A 19,175-nucleotide genomic window follows, 5' to 3' on the forward strand; every position below is an offset into this window, starting at 1 on the left:
GCCAGGTGTGAACAACTTAACGCTGACCACTTGTGATCCAATCTCTCAGAACGGATGTAAATACCAGGTCTGAACAGATCTTAAATGTTGAGGCACTTTTACTCAAAGACTGCGATCTGACCTCCTGAGGTTTGGATTGTACCTGGTTTGTTTGTCACTGCTTGTTAATAAATGTCCTTAGAGAAGCACCTAATAATAAACCAAGCACATAATAAACCAAGCAAACAGTTTGATTTATTATGTGCACAAACGTCCCTGATGCCGTTTGATCATTTCTTTCCTGTTCTTCCCAGGTGTTGATCTCTGAGGGTCTGGGGAAATACGCCAAAGACCCCAAGTTTGTCTCAGCGACCAAACACGAGATTGCAGACGCCTGCGAGATGACCATCGACGAGATGGAGAGCGCGGCCAGCAATCTCCTGAATGGGAGTGTGAGTGATGACACCAACGGGGGAACGGGTAACGTCAGCTCGGACACACAAGCCACCGCACATCTCAGAGACCACAGCATCCGTGACTACAGCGACGAGGAGCCGTACGTGGCTGTGAAATGCGAAGAGGACCTGAAAGATGAGATGATATGCATCACGTCGCTATAGCAGCGGCTCACACAGGAAAATTTAGGTTTTTTCAATTGAACTTCTACTGCTGTTTTACTCTGAGGGGACATCTCTGTTCAAGTGCGTCCTGGACTTGACAGAAAACGTAAAACATGGACGAATAAGAGAACAAAGTGCCTTGTTTTCTCTTTCTGAAAATTGAAATGCCAGAGAGATGAGAGGAAGTGGAAAACTGAGATGAATTCAGAAAATAATGAAACCAGCGGGAATCAAACTACCTGCCGGGCCGCCTCTTAAACAGCAAGAATTCATGACTCTCTTTTCTTTTCAAAGCAGCAGAACATCTCGGCAGCCTCGCAAAGCCAGCCCCATGCTTGTCAAGTTAGTTTTCACAACAATAACTGAGATTAAATGTCATACTTATAGCTTCAGGTTGAGGGTGTAGCCAAAAATGTTTAGTGAACAATGTCGGGATCGTGTGCCTGTTATTGTTCTGCTGCGAGGCTGCGAGTCCCACACAGTTTACTCATTACATGAGGAGGCAATAAAACCGAGGGTTAGAGTTAGTGTCAGGGCACTAAACGCTTAGTGTCTATGTGAAATTAGATTTAATCAGAAGCAGATTTTACTCAAAAGAAAAGTTCCGAATATTTCCCTCGCTCTCCAGCTTGGATGTTAGAAGCAAACACCAGTGACGATGAGTGGCGTGAAGGGAAAATGCTTGAGCTGGCTTTGCAAAGTTGCAGTGGTCCTGCTCCAAAATGGCAGTTTGGTGATTCCGAGATTCCCATTTGTTTCACTTCATGTATATATTATGTGTGATTCTAACCTTTCACCGGTCACAGTAACAGACACAGTTTTGATCTGCTGCTCTGTCTTTTACAGTTTGGCCTCCATGACTCAGATAACGTCATAAAAACATATATAGTTCATATTTTTATGTCGGTTTATTTTCATCTCAGAGCAGACTGGCTGCAGATCAGGCCGATCCAAAGACTTTCCAGCCTGTGAATCCGCACTTCGCGTTTTTTTTTTCAGGGTTTCAGGGTTAAACGTTGCTCGACTCTGTTTTTCTGACTTGAAAAGGAAATCACATATCAACGACAAAGACTCTGTCCTCAGGCATATCCTTCTGTTTCACGTGCACGCTCATATGACACACAGAGAAACACACTGCCAATCCTTTCCCCCTTTGATACCAACAACACTGATGCTAAATCTTTACACACTTTACATTTTTAACATTCCTACTCCTTTAACCACCATTAAACAAAGACAGTTGAAGATGTTGTTACAATGTCATTCACTTTATTGAAAACCATGAGGAACGACCTCAAGCGTGTCACCTGCAAACCGTAGATATTTAAAACTCACTTTTCTGTGTTTGTTGATCAGGTATTTATTAAGAACTGAGTTGGCCTTTTACTTTTTACTTTTAACCACACAAACACTGATGAGCGTTGTTGTCAACTCGAGTCGCCTCCAGCTATTTGGCCGACAGCCACTGGACGTGTAATGCAACGTCAAGCTAAATCAAAGTTAAATGTTATAAATCATGAATTAATACCACTTTTTCAAATGAATTATTAAGAATTGATGGGGGGAAAAAAAACCCCAAACAATTTATGCTATTTTAGTCTGTGCTTTCCCGGTGATGCTATTTTTAGAACTGCCTAGCGGGCATGTCTCTCAGACAAGATGACACAGAGAAAAATCCCCTGTCTTTGTTGCAAAACAGCAGTATCATCTGAAGTCAGTCCTGCGTCACTTCTGCCTCAGGACTGGCAAAAAGCTGACGCAGGGATTCCCCCTCTTTGTTTGCAAAACAGCAGTATCATCTGACGTCAGTCCTGAGTCTCTTCTGTCACTTCTGCCTCGACAGCTGGAAAGTTTATCTCCCACAAATTAGTTTCCTCTTCTGAGCAGCCATGACAGTTTTCTCAGGCATGCGAGCACTTGTTTCAGGATGAGTCAGATATACAACGCAACACTGACACACGAAACTTCACAACAGAAAGGAAAACTTTACCGACAATATATAAATGCAGTACATTGTTTATGGGTGTGTAGAGTGTTTTTTTATTTTATTTTATTTTTTTTTTTTTTATGAAATGATTGATGGTGTCACATTTTATTTGTAGGATTCCTTTTTGTTCTGACCGAGTGCACGAGATGTCCAAAACAGCTGCTTCTCTGAAGAGAGATGCGACGACACAAGCTGCTTGTGGATTGAAAAACAAATCAACACATTAGAGAAGCAACACATTCCACCCGCTGCTCTGCACGGTCGCTCCACCACAGGACAGTGTTTGTGAACCATTGCCAACTATAACAATGTCTTCAGGTCAACTTTTAAAAACCAGCGCTGGGTCGTGGCAGAGCAATCGTGCTTCTCTCTTTTTCCCCCCTTTATCTACACACTGTTGTCAGGGCAACCAGTTCAATCTGTGCAATCAAAGGGCTCCTTCAAATATAAAAGCAAACCAGCGGAATATTGAGTCATTTACACGCACATCAATACTCAAATGTAGAAAGTTTGCTGTTGGCTGTTGTGTTGATATAAACTGATGAATCTAACCTGGAACAGGATGTGAGCTGCTTTCTCGAACACTCCTCACATGTACTGTAAATAAATCCCTTTCTACTGCTTTCTACACAGGTTTTAATGGCCAATACTAAATAAGACTTATGCATTATCTAACTGCATGTAAAATATGTTTAATTGAGATTTTTAACAAATATTAATGTTATTACCTCTGTACCAATCCAGGTGTGTTGGTTGACGTGTCAGGGAAACGGTGTGGTAATGGCTGCATTTACACAAAATGAAGGAAACATGACGTCTAGTTTCATTAAAAATTGAAAACATTTTATCTGCAAACTGCTCAGATTGGCCACCTCAGGTACGTTAATGATTATGTGGGAGGCAGACTCAGACTTCTGAAATCTCTGAAGACAAGTTAAGAGGAACACAGAGCAGCATCTGGAATTTACAACCTGTGACTGTTTCCTCTGAATTACACTACGGCCACATTTTCCTCAGAATGGCACAGGGCCCAACAACATTAGTGTGTTTGGGGAAAATCCGTATCGTATTTATTTATTTTTTATCCTGCTGACAAATACACAAACAAACACAATGAAAACCTTACATCCTTGGTGGAGGTAATAACAAGTTAACTGTCAGGTGTTCCATTAAATATTAGTCTTTCAATGTCATCGATAATAGTTTTTTTGTAAACATCACTATTTGAATAAAATCTAAATTGCCATGCCAACACCACACGGTTTTGTTCAGGTCAGATTTACACAATGAGTCGATATAGACAAACATGTCAGGAACTCAGAGAAACCAGAATAATAATGTGCAGTTTACTCACACCACACACACACACACACACACACACACACACACACACACACACACACACACACACACACACACACACACACACACACACACACACACACACACACACACACACACACACACACACACACGTCCAACTTCAAGAGTTTTATCACATGACAAAAAACACAAAATCTTGTTGTGCAACTGACAGCTTTATTTTTTTGTACTGTTCGAATGTTTTGCAGATGAATATGAAACGACAACGATGATGTATAAAATCTGTACAGTTGTTTGTAAAAAGTCAGTGATGAACTTGAAGATTTCTGCTTTCTACCCAATTGTTGTATGAAAATTAAAAAACAAACATAGCTCTGTCTACTTTGTAGCAAACGTACTCGTACCTTTTGTACCAATGTAAACACAAACCCAGTTTTGTACGTTTTACTTCTTGCCTGAAATGACAATGCACTTGCTGAGGATTTTTTTTAAGGACTAAATAAAGTCTGAATGAAATGAGGACAAAGTCAGGACGTTTGCTTATCGTACAAACCACACAAAAAAAACATGCAAACATAATACTGTGTGAATTTTCACAATTAATTTCCCTTCGTGATCCTTCATTAATACACATGAAAATGATTTAAATACAAACGTAATTTTGTGCAACCCTATATAATGTAAACAATTATCGTCAGTTAGATACTTCATAGCGTAGTGCAAAGCTTAATAAGACTATAAGACATCATTTGAACACATTGCTGTTTCCCTTAGAGCAGACATCATAAAACATGAATTTAATTAATACCTCATGTATGAATTTAAGATTTTCAGTGAAGCTGATTCTAGAACTTGATCCACACTAGTTATAACACCACTGTATATATATGGTCACATTATCTTATAGGCTGCTGTGGTGTTATCATACTTCATTTTATCTGGTCAGTTCAACACAATCAAGCTTCTTTGTAAACATAGAAATAAATGTGCAATTGTTTTTTTTTCTACTTTTTAGTTCATGTTAATTTAAAGTTTTTAGTGTATATGTTACATATAGAGAGTTTGAACACAATATCTATATTAGCAGGATTTCATAATCGGAGATATCATTTGCATTTATTGCTACTGCAGCAGACTGAACCAAAAAGCAGCTAAAAGCTTGGAGCTGAAAAACTTGATCATCCAAAATAACAAATTTCCCACATCAGGAAGATCAGTCTTCATCTGAAGCATTTAAACAGATTGATCCTGTATCTGCTTCATGACGTGCCCACTGATGAAATGTAGAACAAGTAGTGGAGTAGAAGAAGGAAAGTTCTTCTCTGATTGTGCCGTACATGTGTGAGTCTTTTTGTTTTAACTGATGCCAGATCCCAACAGAAAATGAGCTGTGTGCTTTTCTTTTTACACATGAAACACATCTGGTTGTGACATCTGGTTAACAGCCCCAGGCTCAAGTCTCAGCACCGGATGAGGATAGAGTTCATACTGTGGAATTTATAAATGAACTATTGACATTTGTTGTCAGTCTGTTGATAAAACTCCAAACTGTGTTTTACTGTCAATAAAATGAATGAGGCTAAATTTCTACTTTTTTACTAAAAGTATATTGTTTTTTATTATTACAATGTTGACAGCAAACCTAAAAATAAAGTATTTTGTCAAAATCTTTAATCTGCAAGTTTGCAGGAAGGAAGAGGCATGTTACTATGGTGATAATTGGTTAGAGCAGATAAATAACCCAACCTGCTGCTGAGACTGCTGGGGTAAAGAAAGCAGACTGCTGATCGTCATGGGATTATTAAAAAAGTCCCTTTTTTTAAAAACTTGAGATGGATTCAAAACATGCCTTGTGCTGTGGGATTTCACTTTACCTCAGGATAACAGAGTATCATCAAAATGTCCAAGTTCTAAAAGGCTTAAAAAATTACTGCAGCTGGTTCAAGAAATACTGGATGAAGTTGAAGTGAGTTCAAACACAAACACTAACAACTGGTGCAGAAAGTCAGTATATGTAAAGTTGAGTCGATATACACATAGAATGTATATTATATTTGTATATTCTGCCACAACATTAAAACTGCTGTGTGGCTGTGAGAACACGGCCACTGGTTCTATATAATCGTTGTAAAACTGAATTTCAGATGTAAACTGTTAAAATTCCCCAGTATTCAAAATTAAGAAAACACTCACACTCACATTAGTTGACAGATGAAAGATCCTCCTAACCAGCTGCTCACTGCTGCTGTTGCCTAATGACTGACAACACATCACCGATCGAGCGTTGGTGGTTGGTACACGGGAACCCCTGCGTCGACGAGAGGAGGCCGACCCCTGATGATGTCAGCAGCCTTCTCTGCCATCATGATGGTCGGCGCATTCAGGTTGCCGCTGACGATGCTGGGCATGATGGAGGCGTCGACCACACGCAGCCGCTCAAGACCCAAAACCCGTGTGTTGGAGTCGACGACCACCATCGGGTCGGAGGGCGAGCCCATCTTGCAGGTGCAGGACGGATGGTAGGCGCTGTCGGCCTTTCGGCGGACAAAAGCGTCAATGTCGGCGTCGGATTGGACCTGAAGACCAGGCTGGGCTTCGGTGCCGCGGAATGGATCGAAGGCCTTCTGAGCAAAAATCTCTCTGGAGAGTTTAACACACTCTCTGAACTCCCACACATCGACATCTGAGAGGAGAGGAAATGAAAGAGAAGCTGGAAATCTAAATTCTGCTAAATGACCTATACACCAGTCAAACCAGCTCCACGGTCCAACATTTAAATGTGAGTTACACCAATGAAGTGGTAATATTTCGAATTACTATCATCCCTCCAAATGTTGGCTCTGCTGTCGAAGACAAGTTTAATATCTTCAGAGACAGACACATCTGCTCAAGCTCAAGATGCATTTGGTTGATGAAGAGTTCAGGGAGTGAATCTTACCAGTGGAGAGATAGTTGGGCTGGAGACTCGGGTGATCCAGAGGGTTGGTGCTCTTCAGCTTCATGCAGCCGATACTGGTGCTTCTCATTGGTCCCACATGAACCTACAACACAAAGCAACAAATACCCAGTGACCTGTCTTTTAACAACCTGGATGAGAAAACACAGGTCACAAATAACACATTTCTCAAGTTGCCCCTGTATTTTCTGAATGACTTGATTGTTTATGTGGCTATCTGAAAAATTGGAAAACAATAATCCACAAGCAATAATAAAATGTCTTGCACAAATCCGAAAACCTTCTACAGGTGCTGGAACAAAAAACAGATGTCAGACGTAAGATCTGCTCACTGAACTGAAAGCCCAGAGCAACACTTCAGTCTAACAGGGTTTATGGAAAGAGCTTCAAATGTTCTTTTTTCATCATAATTTTAAAAAAAAGACAAAGCTCTGTCACACGAATCTCACTCACTGGGAAAGTGTGAAATTTGTGCTGTGTTCTAAGACAGATTTGTCAAAACCTCAAACCTGTTTGTTTGAATTCCCAAAGAAACCCAGACCTCAGAGTCGGAGGTATTGTGTGGGTGGGGTAGGGCTCTTTGATCTCCTGTCAGTTGGCTGGGGAAACTTCCCTGTCAAAACATTTCCAGGGAACTGCTATTGTTTCATGTAATTACCGAGATACCATGGAAAAGCACATGAAGGTCCTGTGTCAACACCTCTTTGTGACCTCTGCTCTAATCATGAATCTAATTATGACTAATAGTGGAGCAGCTTCATCCTAATATCAGCCAAACACACACACACACACACACACACACACACACCAAACACATTAGGTCTCCCATCATATTTTATACCTGCACAAAAAGGAGCCCCAGTTTATTACCTGATACGCCTCTAGCTTAGAGGCAACTCTTCCGTGGTCAATCACCTGCGAGGGCAGGAAGTGGAACTGGATGTCGGGGTGTGTGACATGGGGCCGACTGCGGATGAACCCACCGCTTTCCAGGTGGGCTGTTGCTCCGTAACCTGGGGGATGGTCATGGTGGGTGATTCACATAGTTTGTGTTTGAGATCATGACACCTACTGTATAACATGGGTTTTAGTTGTAACTCGTTTTGGATAAAAGCACCAGCTAAACGACGTGTAATGTAATTACATGTAATAAAAGTGTGTTTTACGTCATAGAAAAATAATCAGTGCTGCGGTGCGAACACACCCTGTAAAACCCAAATGTTTCCTGTCTGTATCAAATTATTGGGACCTGTAAAGGCTTGAAGCTCAGCTGTTTATCTTTTGATCAAAAATCATTTGTCTGGTAAAACCTCCACTAGACAGCCGAGTATTGTTAGAGTTGAGCAGATGGGAAGCTACATCCGGAGGTTACTTTTTATGTTGTGTTTCTTCTCTTTATAATCACACAATGTTTCTTTTTTTCCTATTCAAGAGCGTGATCTGTCAGTTTGAGAGCAGGACTTACTGATTTCACGTTCATTTTTTAGAATGCTTTCACTCAGAACCCTGCGCTATCACTCAAATACACCCTGCTTTAAATTTCACCTGTCAACACTACACCTGGAGTTCTATTGGCTGGGGAAAAAACAGACGCAGAAGAGAAATCAGTGAGGCACAGATGCTGTGTGAGGAGAAGAGCTGAAGCTGGAGCGCAGGAAATCCCTCCAAGCAACAAAATACCTGAGTGCAAGTGCACAGTTGGAGCACAATCAGAGCAAAGCTAAGCACAAACGGGGGATATTCCAATGCAACTGCAGGGTTTTGAGTGAAAGCATTAAAAAACACAGAGCGTGAAATCAATAAGTCCTGCTCTCAAACTGAAAGACTACGCTCTTGAATAAAGAATTTGTTTCTTTCATAGAAAAGTCAGTTGGTGGATTTATTTTTCTTTAGATTACTTGCATTAGCAGTGCCAAGCCCAAAGAGTAAATCATTCCGTGCATCTGACAGGTTAACATTGAGGGGAAGGAATAATTGGACACATACCTGCTCATGGCTGATAAATCCTGAATCAATGTCTATCGGTGATATAACGTCACAGAAATGCATTATTTCACAGAACATCGAGGAGAACGTGTGTGTTCCCATTTGCGTGTGTAGGTGCCTCTGGTTACCCGTGAACAGGGTGAGCCACTCGAGGCCTATCTTGACCATGTGGAAAGGTTTCTGTGCCTTGTACAGGGTGATGGGCTGAGTGCACTGCTGCTGGACGTACAGCTCCAAATGATCCTGCAGGTTACTGCCAACACCTGAGACGCATCACGCAGTAGAGTAACAAGGAAAATGCACAACGAGACAATGAAAGCAGTTTGTTCTGTTTGTAAAAACTAATGATGATGAGGTTCAGTGAGTCCTTTTCTTCCATTTCAGTTTGTTGGAATTAGATATTTGTAAATGCTTAAAACTACCTGGTAGGTGCTGAACCACAGGGATGTCGAGTTGTTTTAGGTCGTCAGCGTTTCCCACCCCAGACAGCATGAGAAGCTGAGGGGAGTTGATGGCTCCTCCGCTCAATATCAGCTCTTTATCTGCAAACACCTGAGGAGAGGAGAAAAAAAACTGATGAGAGTGACTGAATGAGAATTAAAATACCAGAGGAAAAGTTAGGGAATCTTTCAGAGTTGTTTTCAGACATTAAGTCGTACAAATTTGCAGAAAATTGGTCTCAGACATTTCCTGGGGTTTGCCTTTGAAGAACGCAGCAGGAGATAGTTTGGCTCACACCACTTCACAACAACAACAGGAAAATGTACACAACAATCACGAAAAAGCTTTCAAATCTTGTTATGTCCATGTCTTCTACACGTATCTCTCCTCATTCTCTTTCTGAGATACTCGTTTTCTTTTTGGCTTTTCCCTTTTCCATTGCGCGTTAGAAATAAAACAGCATCGGCAAACCCCTTCTCGCCTTCAATGAATTTTACCGGACATTTCCCTGCTGGGTGCTCACTCGGACATTCTCCAGACATTTTACTAAGGGGTCTGGCCGAAAAGGTTCAGCAAAATGTCCCCAGCAAGTGACTTGGACATTTGCGTTCTCACATACAGCCCATCCATAAAATCCGGTTAATGTCCAGAGCTAAGTGCATGTCTGGAAGCATCTTACCCTCTTCTTCTGTCCCTTCTGTATGTATTCAACTCCCACGGCACGGTTTCCATCAAACAGGATCTTGGAGGTGAGGCAGCGCACCTCTGTCTTCAGGTTGGGTCGACCCAGGACAGGCCTCAGGTAGGCGCTGGCCGTGCTCCACCTCTTCCCTGCACAGACGAAGAAGTGGCATGCAGATAATAATAAGGGGTTGGTTCGTAATATTGTTTCAACACTGAATCTAAAAGATCCTATAAATATAGTTATAGCTCCTCAAACCATTATAAATGGTCATATCCATCCAGCCCAAGCCTTCCTGTTGGTGTCCATTCATGTCGTCAGTGAAGGGGTATCCCGCCTGCTGCCCCGCCTCAATAAAAGCCTTGTGAAGGGGGTGGCTGGTCTTCCCTCTGGACACATGAAGAGGTCCACTACCACCTCGATACCTACAGTGTACACAAACGTTTACATTCCCAATAGATATTAATCATTTCATTTCGAGCAGTACTACATTTCACACAGTTTGCTTTCATGCCAAACATCCAGTCAGATCTTATGAATATATAGTGATGATAAAAGTAGATAAACAAACGTGCTGAGACCCTTCTTCCTGCACTTATGCTGAAGAAGAAGAAAAAAAAGATGAATCAGAATAGTTGTTTCTAATGAACATTTGACACAAAAAATAAAAGATGGAGATTTCACAGATTCTTAACCTAACCTCATGCTGGAGGGATTATATAAATGTTAGACCTCCACATTTTATCTTTTTAAACCGAAACTCTGAAGCCGTTTGAAACTTTTCGGTTCCTGAAAACTAGCAACAATCGGACTTGGCATTGACCTCATGTTGAGTATGGGTTTGTTCTTAACAGAAATAAATGGACAATATTTGGTGGTTTATTACTCAGCTGGAGCATTACACTTATCTAAACCTGCAGGATTAGCTTCTAATAGGCATGAGTTGATAAGAGTAATATTCCAGCGTTGGACACATTTAACACATTTGCGTCAATGTAATTAATGTATCTTAGTTCTCTATCTTTCATGACATCACAAACACACGTATCTTTGACCTGTGAAATCCTGTATCTGGATATCAGAGATGCTGTTTATATCTTTCATTTGCATGTGCTTCCTGGTTTCCCCACTATTTTGCATGTAATCCAAATATGTGACTGTATTTAGCCTGTGACGCCTGTGTGTTCAGCTTCTTCCTGGAAAGAATCTCACTGTGTCAAAAGCAAACCCATGACGCATGTTGAGCCCATGGAACCAAAGCACTAGCCCTTCCTGTGTCATGATTCCACTTCAAACTTTGTCCCTGCATATCGACCAGGTACTAAAAAGAATATCCTCCAGATAGTTTTTGTTAGGTACCTATTTCCTCCGAGCTCATGACACTGAGCTTTCCTGAAGTATGGCAGACAGTGTTCATAATCCCAGCCCTCTGCCCCCTCTCTCTGCCAGCGGTTGTAATCTTCGGCGTGTCCGCGGATGTAAACCATGGCGTTGAGCGAGGAGGACCCGCCCCAAACACGACCCCTCGGCCAGTACATCACCCGGTTGTCCATGTGGGCCTGGGGTAAAGTGTGGTAGGACCAGTTATACCTGGAGAGAAATGAAACGAAATACAGCATGGCATCAAATGAATGGCATCAATAGCATGAATTCATATTTTACTTTATGAATAATAATTCTTCTACAGTGATTTGACAGACTGAACACTCTGATATTTACAAAAAGTGTAAACGTCAGATTTCAAAATATTTCCATACATTTGGCACCAACACATTGAAACCAGTGACAGACAAGTAAAGTAAGTTTAACTACTGTACTTGTTGTCACAGAGGTTGTAGGTCAGTGCTGCCGGCATGTGCGTCTTCCATGACAACCGTATGCTGCCTAGCACCATGTCCTTGGGCCCAGCCTCCAGCAGCAGCACAGACTCATGGGCATCTTCTGAGAGACGGTTGGCAAGGACACAGCCCGCCGACCCGGCCCCAACGACGACATAGCTGTAGGACGGGGTTTTCTGATGAGGTGATGATGAAGAGTTGCGACTAGCAGCAGAGGCACTAAAGCATCGGTAATGGCTTAAGGGGGAGCAGGGAAGGGAAGGACTCGTGCTTCTGGTCTTTGGGACAGAGAAACATTCTGGCAAACGTGCAAACCAGCATCCCCTGTCCCTCATAAATCGCCACTGAGTCGCGGTCACAACTCGCCAGGCTCCAGTTTGGCACAGTGTGGCCGAAGACAACATCCTGGTTGTGGGAGGGCTTTCTTCACTCCCTGGAAATCACAACAACAACACACACTTAAGGACACACTGGAGGGGTCAAGCTGGATCTGAAACTAGCAAATCAAGTACAGCATAATTGTCAAGAAATAACACTAATTTGTATCCTTCTAACTACTCTATACATATTGGGGTTTTCAGTGAGGCATTTGATTGGCACTTTGGATCCCATCAAGGTTAATTATTACCTGGGCCAAACCCTGTCCACTTTCAAAATTGCTATCAGCTAAATAAACATGGAGAAGTGGCCCTGGTTAATCATCATCATGGTTCACACAGTGCTGGGAAGTTTAGTTTCTCTTTTAACTTTGTCTTCATCGTGCGCAGACAAGCTATTGCCTGTGTGTGTTAAAAGGTCATATTCATGATTGTAAATATTTTCCAAGGCTTTTCCATATTGCGAGACAGTAGGGCTGGACGATATGGCCAAAACTTCAGGGGCTGAAAATTATTTGTTTTGTTTTATTGCCTATCCACAATAAACCTCCTCACCGTGTTTGCACAATGTATAAGTACTATACCAATATATATTTTGAATTTGTGTTTATAGCTATTAATGAAAATTATATTGCGATTCTTATTTATATTGTTTTATCCATTCATAAGCAACACATTGATATACATTGGACTTTTGTTAAATTGCTATAGTTTAAATTCCTTATCTTGCTATTGATGCAAGTTACATTGCGATACTTATTGATCTCTACCAGAGTGAGTGTGTTATCAGGCTGTCAGTGAGGAGAATGTAGGTCAGAGTCAGATCAGTGACAAACAGTTTTAGTATTAACCTGAACTCAGCAAAACGCCCGGAAAAGTCAGTAAATGACACTTTAATAAAAACAACACAACAAGAGGAAAACACACGTCAATGACGTTTAAATGCATCTGTTAAGGTCACTTTTGAGTTAAATGTTTACGATCACATGAAAACATGGTAGCCGCTCGCCGATCACAGTCCCTGGGTCTATATCGGTCTGCTGCAGCGACATGGGTGGAAACACGTCTCCTTTATTTAAACACACTTTGAAAACTTTACATGCTGACACAGAGACGATAAAAGTGTCTCAAGTCTTCGGTGACAGCCGCGAGGACTTTATTTCTGGACTGTTTGTTTGTTCGTCCGCTGCTCACACACACTGTCACTTTACTGCAGTACCACTGAATACAACCGTTACACTCAGATTTAAACAGAGATTGAATGTGGACACACTGAGGAGCAACGTGTCCACATGTTGATTAAAGCAGCAAATAAACAAGGATCCTACCTTGCAGGGTACTTACCACCGCAGACTGAACGGTGGACGACGGGGCGGGGGTGGACGACGGGGGCGGGGGTGTGTGTGTGGGGGGCGGAGCCTAGCGGCCATCGTATAAACAAGCGGAGCTGAAGCTTAAACCAGAATCTGCAACAAGTCTACTACAGGTAGGATGCTACACTACACAATACAATCTTACACAGATATTCACACACAAAATACACAGTTATTATCTATCTTAAGAATTCGTTAGTTGAGTATATCTCATTTAAAATGTTGAAGTTCACCTCTACCTTTAGAGGTGCACTTCAACATTTTAAATGAGATATACTCAACTAACGAATTCTTAAGATAGATAATAACTGTGTATTTTGTGTGTGAATATCTGTGTAATTTGTATGTGACTGACTGTGTATTTTGTATATGAATATCTGTGTATTTTGTGAAAGGGATATTATTCAGTATACACATGTTGCCTGTTTGCCATGTAAAGTGCTATAATTTAAGGTTATTATTTTTACGATACAATACAATACAACTAATACTATAATTAATCCTGAAGGCAATTTGATTTTTTCTGGCAATTAAACAAGTACAGAGATGTACTGACAAACATCCACTAAACAATACAAAACTATAAAAGAGGGAAGATTCTTAACACATAAATGGTAGAAATGTAGTAGTATGAGTTCAATCTTTTAAATAAGTCATAGCTCTATGTTTCTTTCTTTTATGTGCATTCATGTTAATTGTATGTGTTTTTATGTATTTATTTCTCCTCTTTTTTGTTGCTGTTGTTGCTTGAACTGAGACAGAATTATTTTAGGAAGACAGAAATGTGCCTTAATTGTATATCTGTATTTGCAGTATAATTAGAATACACAGACTAGTTAATGGTGAATGTTTATTTGATTATAGAAGCAAACCTCACTTTTTCTGTGTTTTTATTGTTAGGTCAGACGTGTGCTTCATGATGTGGAGACTCGCGTTGATTCTTTTCTCTTGTGCCCATGTGCACGTGATGTCTCATGAAACTGTAAGTAATTGATTTTAGTAACCAAGCCCTTAAATGTTCTACTCAACACTGGAAGTAATTAACGTGATCCTTTTGGTTTGCAGAAAGTGGACTGTCAGAAACCTGATCGTAAGTTATAATAACTTATTCACTCTGGATGTGAAATGTGACCTCTAATGTCAATAATGTGTAGCTTTAAAAATCATTCCAGTTTACAAGGTAGGCTGTGTGTTGGCCAATGCAGACCCCAATATATTTTAAGCTACCACCTCCCAATATTATGTTCCTTTATGTTTTAATTCACCGGAGATTTCAGATTTCTTTCAAACGTGAAACGATTTTAAATGTGGAGACAGTATATGGCAGTGCAATAAGGCCCAAAACATTAAAATGTTCACATTGGTTGATATTGATATTATCCAGATAAATGTCACATTATTATGTCTTTTAAGTTTAAAGACTGATTTTTGCTCCAGAGTGAACGTAGTGGTTTTAAACTATAAAAACATTTTACAAATCTGAGCTCGATCAGTTATGTGTTATACCTACTCACTGTGCTTGTATTATATCAGTATATTTTGGACTTTTTTGACAATTGTATTGCAATAATTATTGATATTGTTTTATTGCCCTGTCCTATGGGACAGTAAAACATTTCCCATGAAAAACTTCTGTTTTCTTGACCAGAATGACACATCAGCTGAATATTCCAGTCAATTAACAAACTGATATGAAATAAATGGCCTGCCAGCTTTTTATCATTTGTAAGCAACACAAGTTCATTAAAAATAGCCCTGTGACATTTAATAAAAATCCTTGGACCCTCAGGTTTTCAACATTTACAGCTTCAGACTTCATTAAATACATTTAAAGATTCTTGTTAATGTGAATAGAATGGTTTTACATTAATCTTTCTGCAGTGTTTCAACATAAAGTGTCACAGATATTTCTACTGCTGAAATAACAGAGAACATCTGATCAGAGATCAGAGATCAGAGATCAGAGATTGATTATAAACAAATCATGGATTGCTTGGACAATGATCACAGCCACTGTCTCTAGCTCCAGTGTTACCTCCCATGAGGGTCCCATCTGCAGCCGTCCTGGCAAACTTGACGGTGGAGCGGGTGACAGTGGAAGGAAAGGATATGCTGAACATCAGCTGGGCAGTCGACAATGATGGTAGGAGACAAACATGTGGTTCACTTTTGTAGTGTTTTATCAGAAAAACAATAATAGCTGTGATATATATGATGTTTATCTAATAACATTAGAGACTCAAGTCTGGTTGTGGTGACACTGGGTGAGGAAATAAGTCTGTGGGAAAGAGGAAGTGGTGAAGTAGATGAAAGCGTAACCGCAGGTCAACAGCAGGAATTCCTAATAGAACTAATAGAATGAGCAGTGAGAGGAAGAAGATCTTACATTATTGAACCCTGTCATGTTCTGTCTCTCTGCAGCTAGTGTTAATTATCTGATGGGAACGCGGATCCTAGTAGCGGATGAACCGTACGACTGTGAATACAACCCACGTTTGACCACGGAAAACAAGAATGGGCCCTCGCAGGTGTCTGGATTGAATCTTATCTTGTATTGATAATAATACATTTTTATGATTTGAGAATATCTATATTTATATATTTTTATTTTAACTTTTCATCTTTTCAAATCTAGAAATGGTTTCATTATTTAACAAGAGCAAGCCCTGGCTCCAACCTTATCCAAGCTGCTAATTTCCCTTTGTCTCCATCAAAAGACTTCTCTTACAAGGCCGTAAGCATTATGATACCTCGTTCAACAGTGCGTAAGTAAAATTGTTATTCCCAACTTTACTGATGCTCAGCAACTTCCTCAACAGCAACATTATTATATAAAATAAAATCTTAACACTTTCTCTCTAAATCCATGTTTTTTTTAGCAAGTGTTACACAAACATCTTCTCAAGTTTCTGCACGTGAGTGATCACATTTTGTTTCTTGTTTGTGTGTGTGTGTGCAATGTATCATACTTTACTAAAATATTTGCTCAAATATTACAGTTACAGCTGACCCTCGAGTTGGGATCATTACTTCATGTAAGTATCCACAGGTACATCACACACTGTCACTGTCAATAAATATCAGTATCACAGTAAAATAAGGAATGTGTTTTTATGTTTATGTGTTTTTTGTGCAGCCTTGAGAATAGGTCATGTCGCTGTCGCCATTTTTGGAGGACTGGCCGGTTTGATGATCCTGACTTCGTGCTACATAATCTGTAAATGTCCCACTTTTAAACTGTATATTAACTGGTAGGAGGACCTAGGCACCAAAAACTGCAAATCTTCTTCTGTGTGTGTAAAATGTGATTTAATTCAGGGCTACATTCATATAAATGTGTGGAACAATGTCATATTAATCAGAAATGCTCCCATTTATCATTGTTACATTTAGCATTTATGTCTTTTGATGTCCTCAGTCGCTGGCTACTAAACCAAAACATTTGAAAATTGCCAAATGTTTCCCAACCCATTTACAGCGATCTCTCTCTCCAAGTATTCAACTGGCTAAATATCTTTATCATCTTGCAAATCTCCTAGACACAAATCAATTTGTTCAATTAAACAAATTTTGGCTCATAACAACCTTTCCTTCAAAAATTTAGAAATCTCTTCCAGATTATACAAAATATTTGATACCGCTGCTAGGTGCTGAAACTGTCTTCTTATGCCACAGATAAATACTGTGGAACCAGCAAGGCCACACCATTTGGTTTCAAAAGTTTACCTCAGACTCCCATGGTTCCGGTCCCTGTCCTCGTGGTTTACCCTGCTGAGAATGCAGCCTTCCAGCAGGCCGTGGTGGCCCTGGCAGAGTTCCTGCAGTTGCGCGGTGGCTGTAACGTGGCTATCGACATGTGGCAGCAGGGGAAGATCGCAGGGCTGGGGCCGATGCGCTGGCTGGCGGAACAGGCCAAAGCCGCCGACCGAGTGCTCATCATCTGCCCTCAGGTATAGCTTGTATGTTGTAGGTCCTTTATATATATTTCGACTATTTCTTGCTGTCTGACTAGCAGTGACTTTTGGGATCAGTTTTTACTGCATCATGGTTTATATGATGTCACCTTGACTCACATCTTTTCATCAAGGATCAAAATAAGAACTTTATTGTGTAATATTTGGTCACCTTTATAGACTTAATCCATGCTCCAGCATTTTCTGCTCTACTCTCAGCACTTTTCACAGCCCAGCCACTCTCCTCCTGACGGCAGTTTCCCACAAGCCTCCATCCCAGCAGCAGCTCATGACCTTTACCCCCTGATCCTCAACATGGTGGCTGGGCACGCAAAGAGCACCAGTGACCTGACTAAGTTCTGGGTGGTGCAGCTCGGCAAGCAACAGGACAAAAGGTTGTGTAGGGACGTGGAAGTGGAACTGAGGGCGTGCAAGTCCTTCTGTTTGATGAAGGATTTGAACAAACTTTGCAGGAGTCTTCATACTCAGAGGCAGGCCAACAAGAAGATGCCATATCTGAGCTCCAAGGCACAGGTTTCCTACAGTGAAAAGAGCACAGTGAAGTTACAAGAAGCTGTAGAAAAGATTTTTCAGACAGGTAGAACTACTGTGAAATGTGATCACGTCTGTTTGAACATCTAATGAGAATGAGGAGATGACTATATTATGAGCCAAGAGGGATGAAAACTCTTCCATTACTGCTATTGTTTTGTAAAATGCAAACCACTTGACACCTGGATTTTGATGCATGTTTCTGTCAGGATGCCATCTGTGGTTTGCAGTAATTCATAGTGTAGTCTGTTTATTCATCTATTTTGTAATAACAGAAATGTTTTTTCTAGTAGTGTAGAAACTGTGCTCAAACATGTTCTGTTTTTATCATCATGTAAAAACTGTAAACAGCTTCAAGACTGAAAGTTTTCTAAAGATTCTTCAAATCATAAACAATACCATAATCTGTCATGCATAGTTCAGAACTGTGACAGCCTGTCATCTTACATGCTAACATACTGAATACAAATGTTACAATTATAATTTAATTTATTTTGTTTATAAGTCATTATACTGTTTGATTTTTCGATACCTTGACAAACACACTTTGAGACGGAATGGAAGTATTACACATAGAACACAATATTAAATTGTTATAAATAAGGATAGTAACCTTGTCCACAGTCACCCACACCTATTGTTAACCAGTTATATTAACTTTGTTTGCCTTCTATCCCTCTGTTTGACCAGTTTGATGATGAATTCAATAAGATAATCACATCTGAAATGATTCTGTGAGCTCATCTGCATTGTGATGAAAGAAACATCCAGTTTCTGAAATACTTAATCGGTTTAATTTGTCATTTAAATGTACTCAATAATGTTATTGAACTGTCCTTCTCGTCCAACATTGTGCTGACCCTGTGTCAACGTACATATGACAAATAAAACTTGAAACTTGAAGTTACTTGAGTAACACGTTATGTTGCGTCAATGTTTTTGAAAAATATGACAATGAGAAACATTTAATAGTAATTACTTTGATTGTGCAACAATATGACACACAGTTCATGGTGTGCACAACTCTTTTTAACTTCTGTTTGTCATTATTAATGAATCAGAGAAAAGGAGCTGTGGACGCAGAGAGGAAAACAACCCCTCGACCAAT

At 40.3% G+C, this 19,175-nt stretch overlaps 3 protein-coding genes across 12 annotated transcripts in view; 2 read left to right on the forward strand and 1 right to left on the reverse strand.

The window, feature by feature from the left end:
- The window catches only part of cacna1db (calcium channel, voltage-dependent, L type, alpha 1D subunit, b), a 75,569-nt gene extending 71,141 nt beyond the window's left edge, over window positions 1-4,428 (forward strand). For all 9 annotated transcript variants that reach the window (XM_035159805.2, XM_035159809.2, XM_035159811.2 and 6 more), the window contains one exon: window positions 294-4,428. In XM_035159805.2, the coding sequence (XP_035015696.2) occupies window positions 294-599 (306 nt within the window). In that variant the 3' untranslated portion in view covers window positions 600-4,428. The remainder of the gene's footprint in view (window positions 1-293) is intronic.
- On the reverse strand, window positions 4,106-13,566 carry chdh (choline dehydrogenase). Of its 2 annotated transcripts, none has more exons than XM_035159815.2 (10): window positions 13,518-13,566; window positions 11,792-12,245; window positions 11,334-11,564; window positions 10,233-10,399; window positions 9,972-10,123; window positions 9,274-9,403; window positions 8,980-9,114; window positions 7,736-7,878; window positions 6,848-6,950; window positions 4,106-6,592 (listed from the first exon to the last, which is right to left on the reverse strand). In XM_035159815.2, the coding sequence occupies exons 2-10, from the start codon at window positions 12,214-12,216 to the stop codon at window positions 6,180-6,182; spliced, it is 1,899 nt and encodes a 632-aa protein (XP_035015706.1). In that variant the 5' UTR covers window positions 12,217-12,245; window positions 13,518-13,566; the 3' UTR covers window positions 4,106-6,179. The 2 variants fall into 2 exon arrangements, with proteins under 2 accessions (XP_035015706.1, XP_035015707.1); XM_035159816.2 differs by having other exon boundaries at window positions 13,534-13,560.
- Window positions 13,567-13,601: 35 nt separating this feature from the next.
- LOC118110412 (interleukin-17 receptor B) lies at window positions 13,602-18,983 on the forward strand. Its single transcript, XM_035158115.2, has 11 exons — window positions 13,602-13,675; window positions 14,463-14,544; window positions 14,628-14,652; window positions 15,586-15,705; window positions 15,984-16,090; window positions 16,198-16,327; window positions 16,442-16,477; window positions 16,562-16,597; window positions 16,699-16,779; window positions 17,238-17,512; window positions 17,735-18,983. Exons 2-11 carry the CDS (start codon window positions 14,479-14,481, stop codon window positions 18,155-18,157), a joined length of 1,299 nt encoding a protein of 432 aa, XP_035014006.1. The 5' UTR covers window positions 13,602-13,675; window positions 14,463-14,478; the 3' UTR covers window positions 18,158-18,983.
- Window positions 18,984-19,175: the final 192 nt, after the last annotated feature.

Source organism: Hippoglossus stenolepis, chromosome 6, assembly GCF_022539355.2.
Source record: "Hippoglossus stenolepis isolate QCI-W04-F060 chromosome 6, HSTE1.2, whole genome shotgun sequence".
Taxonomy (NCBI): domain Eukaryota; kingdom Metazoa; phylum Chordata; class Actinopteri; order Pleuronectiformes; family Pleuronectidae; genus Hippoglossus; species Hippoglossus stenolepis.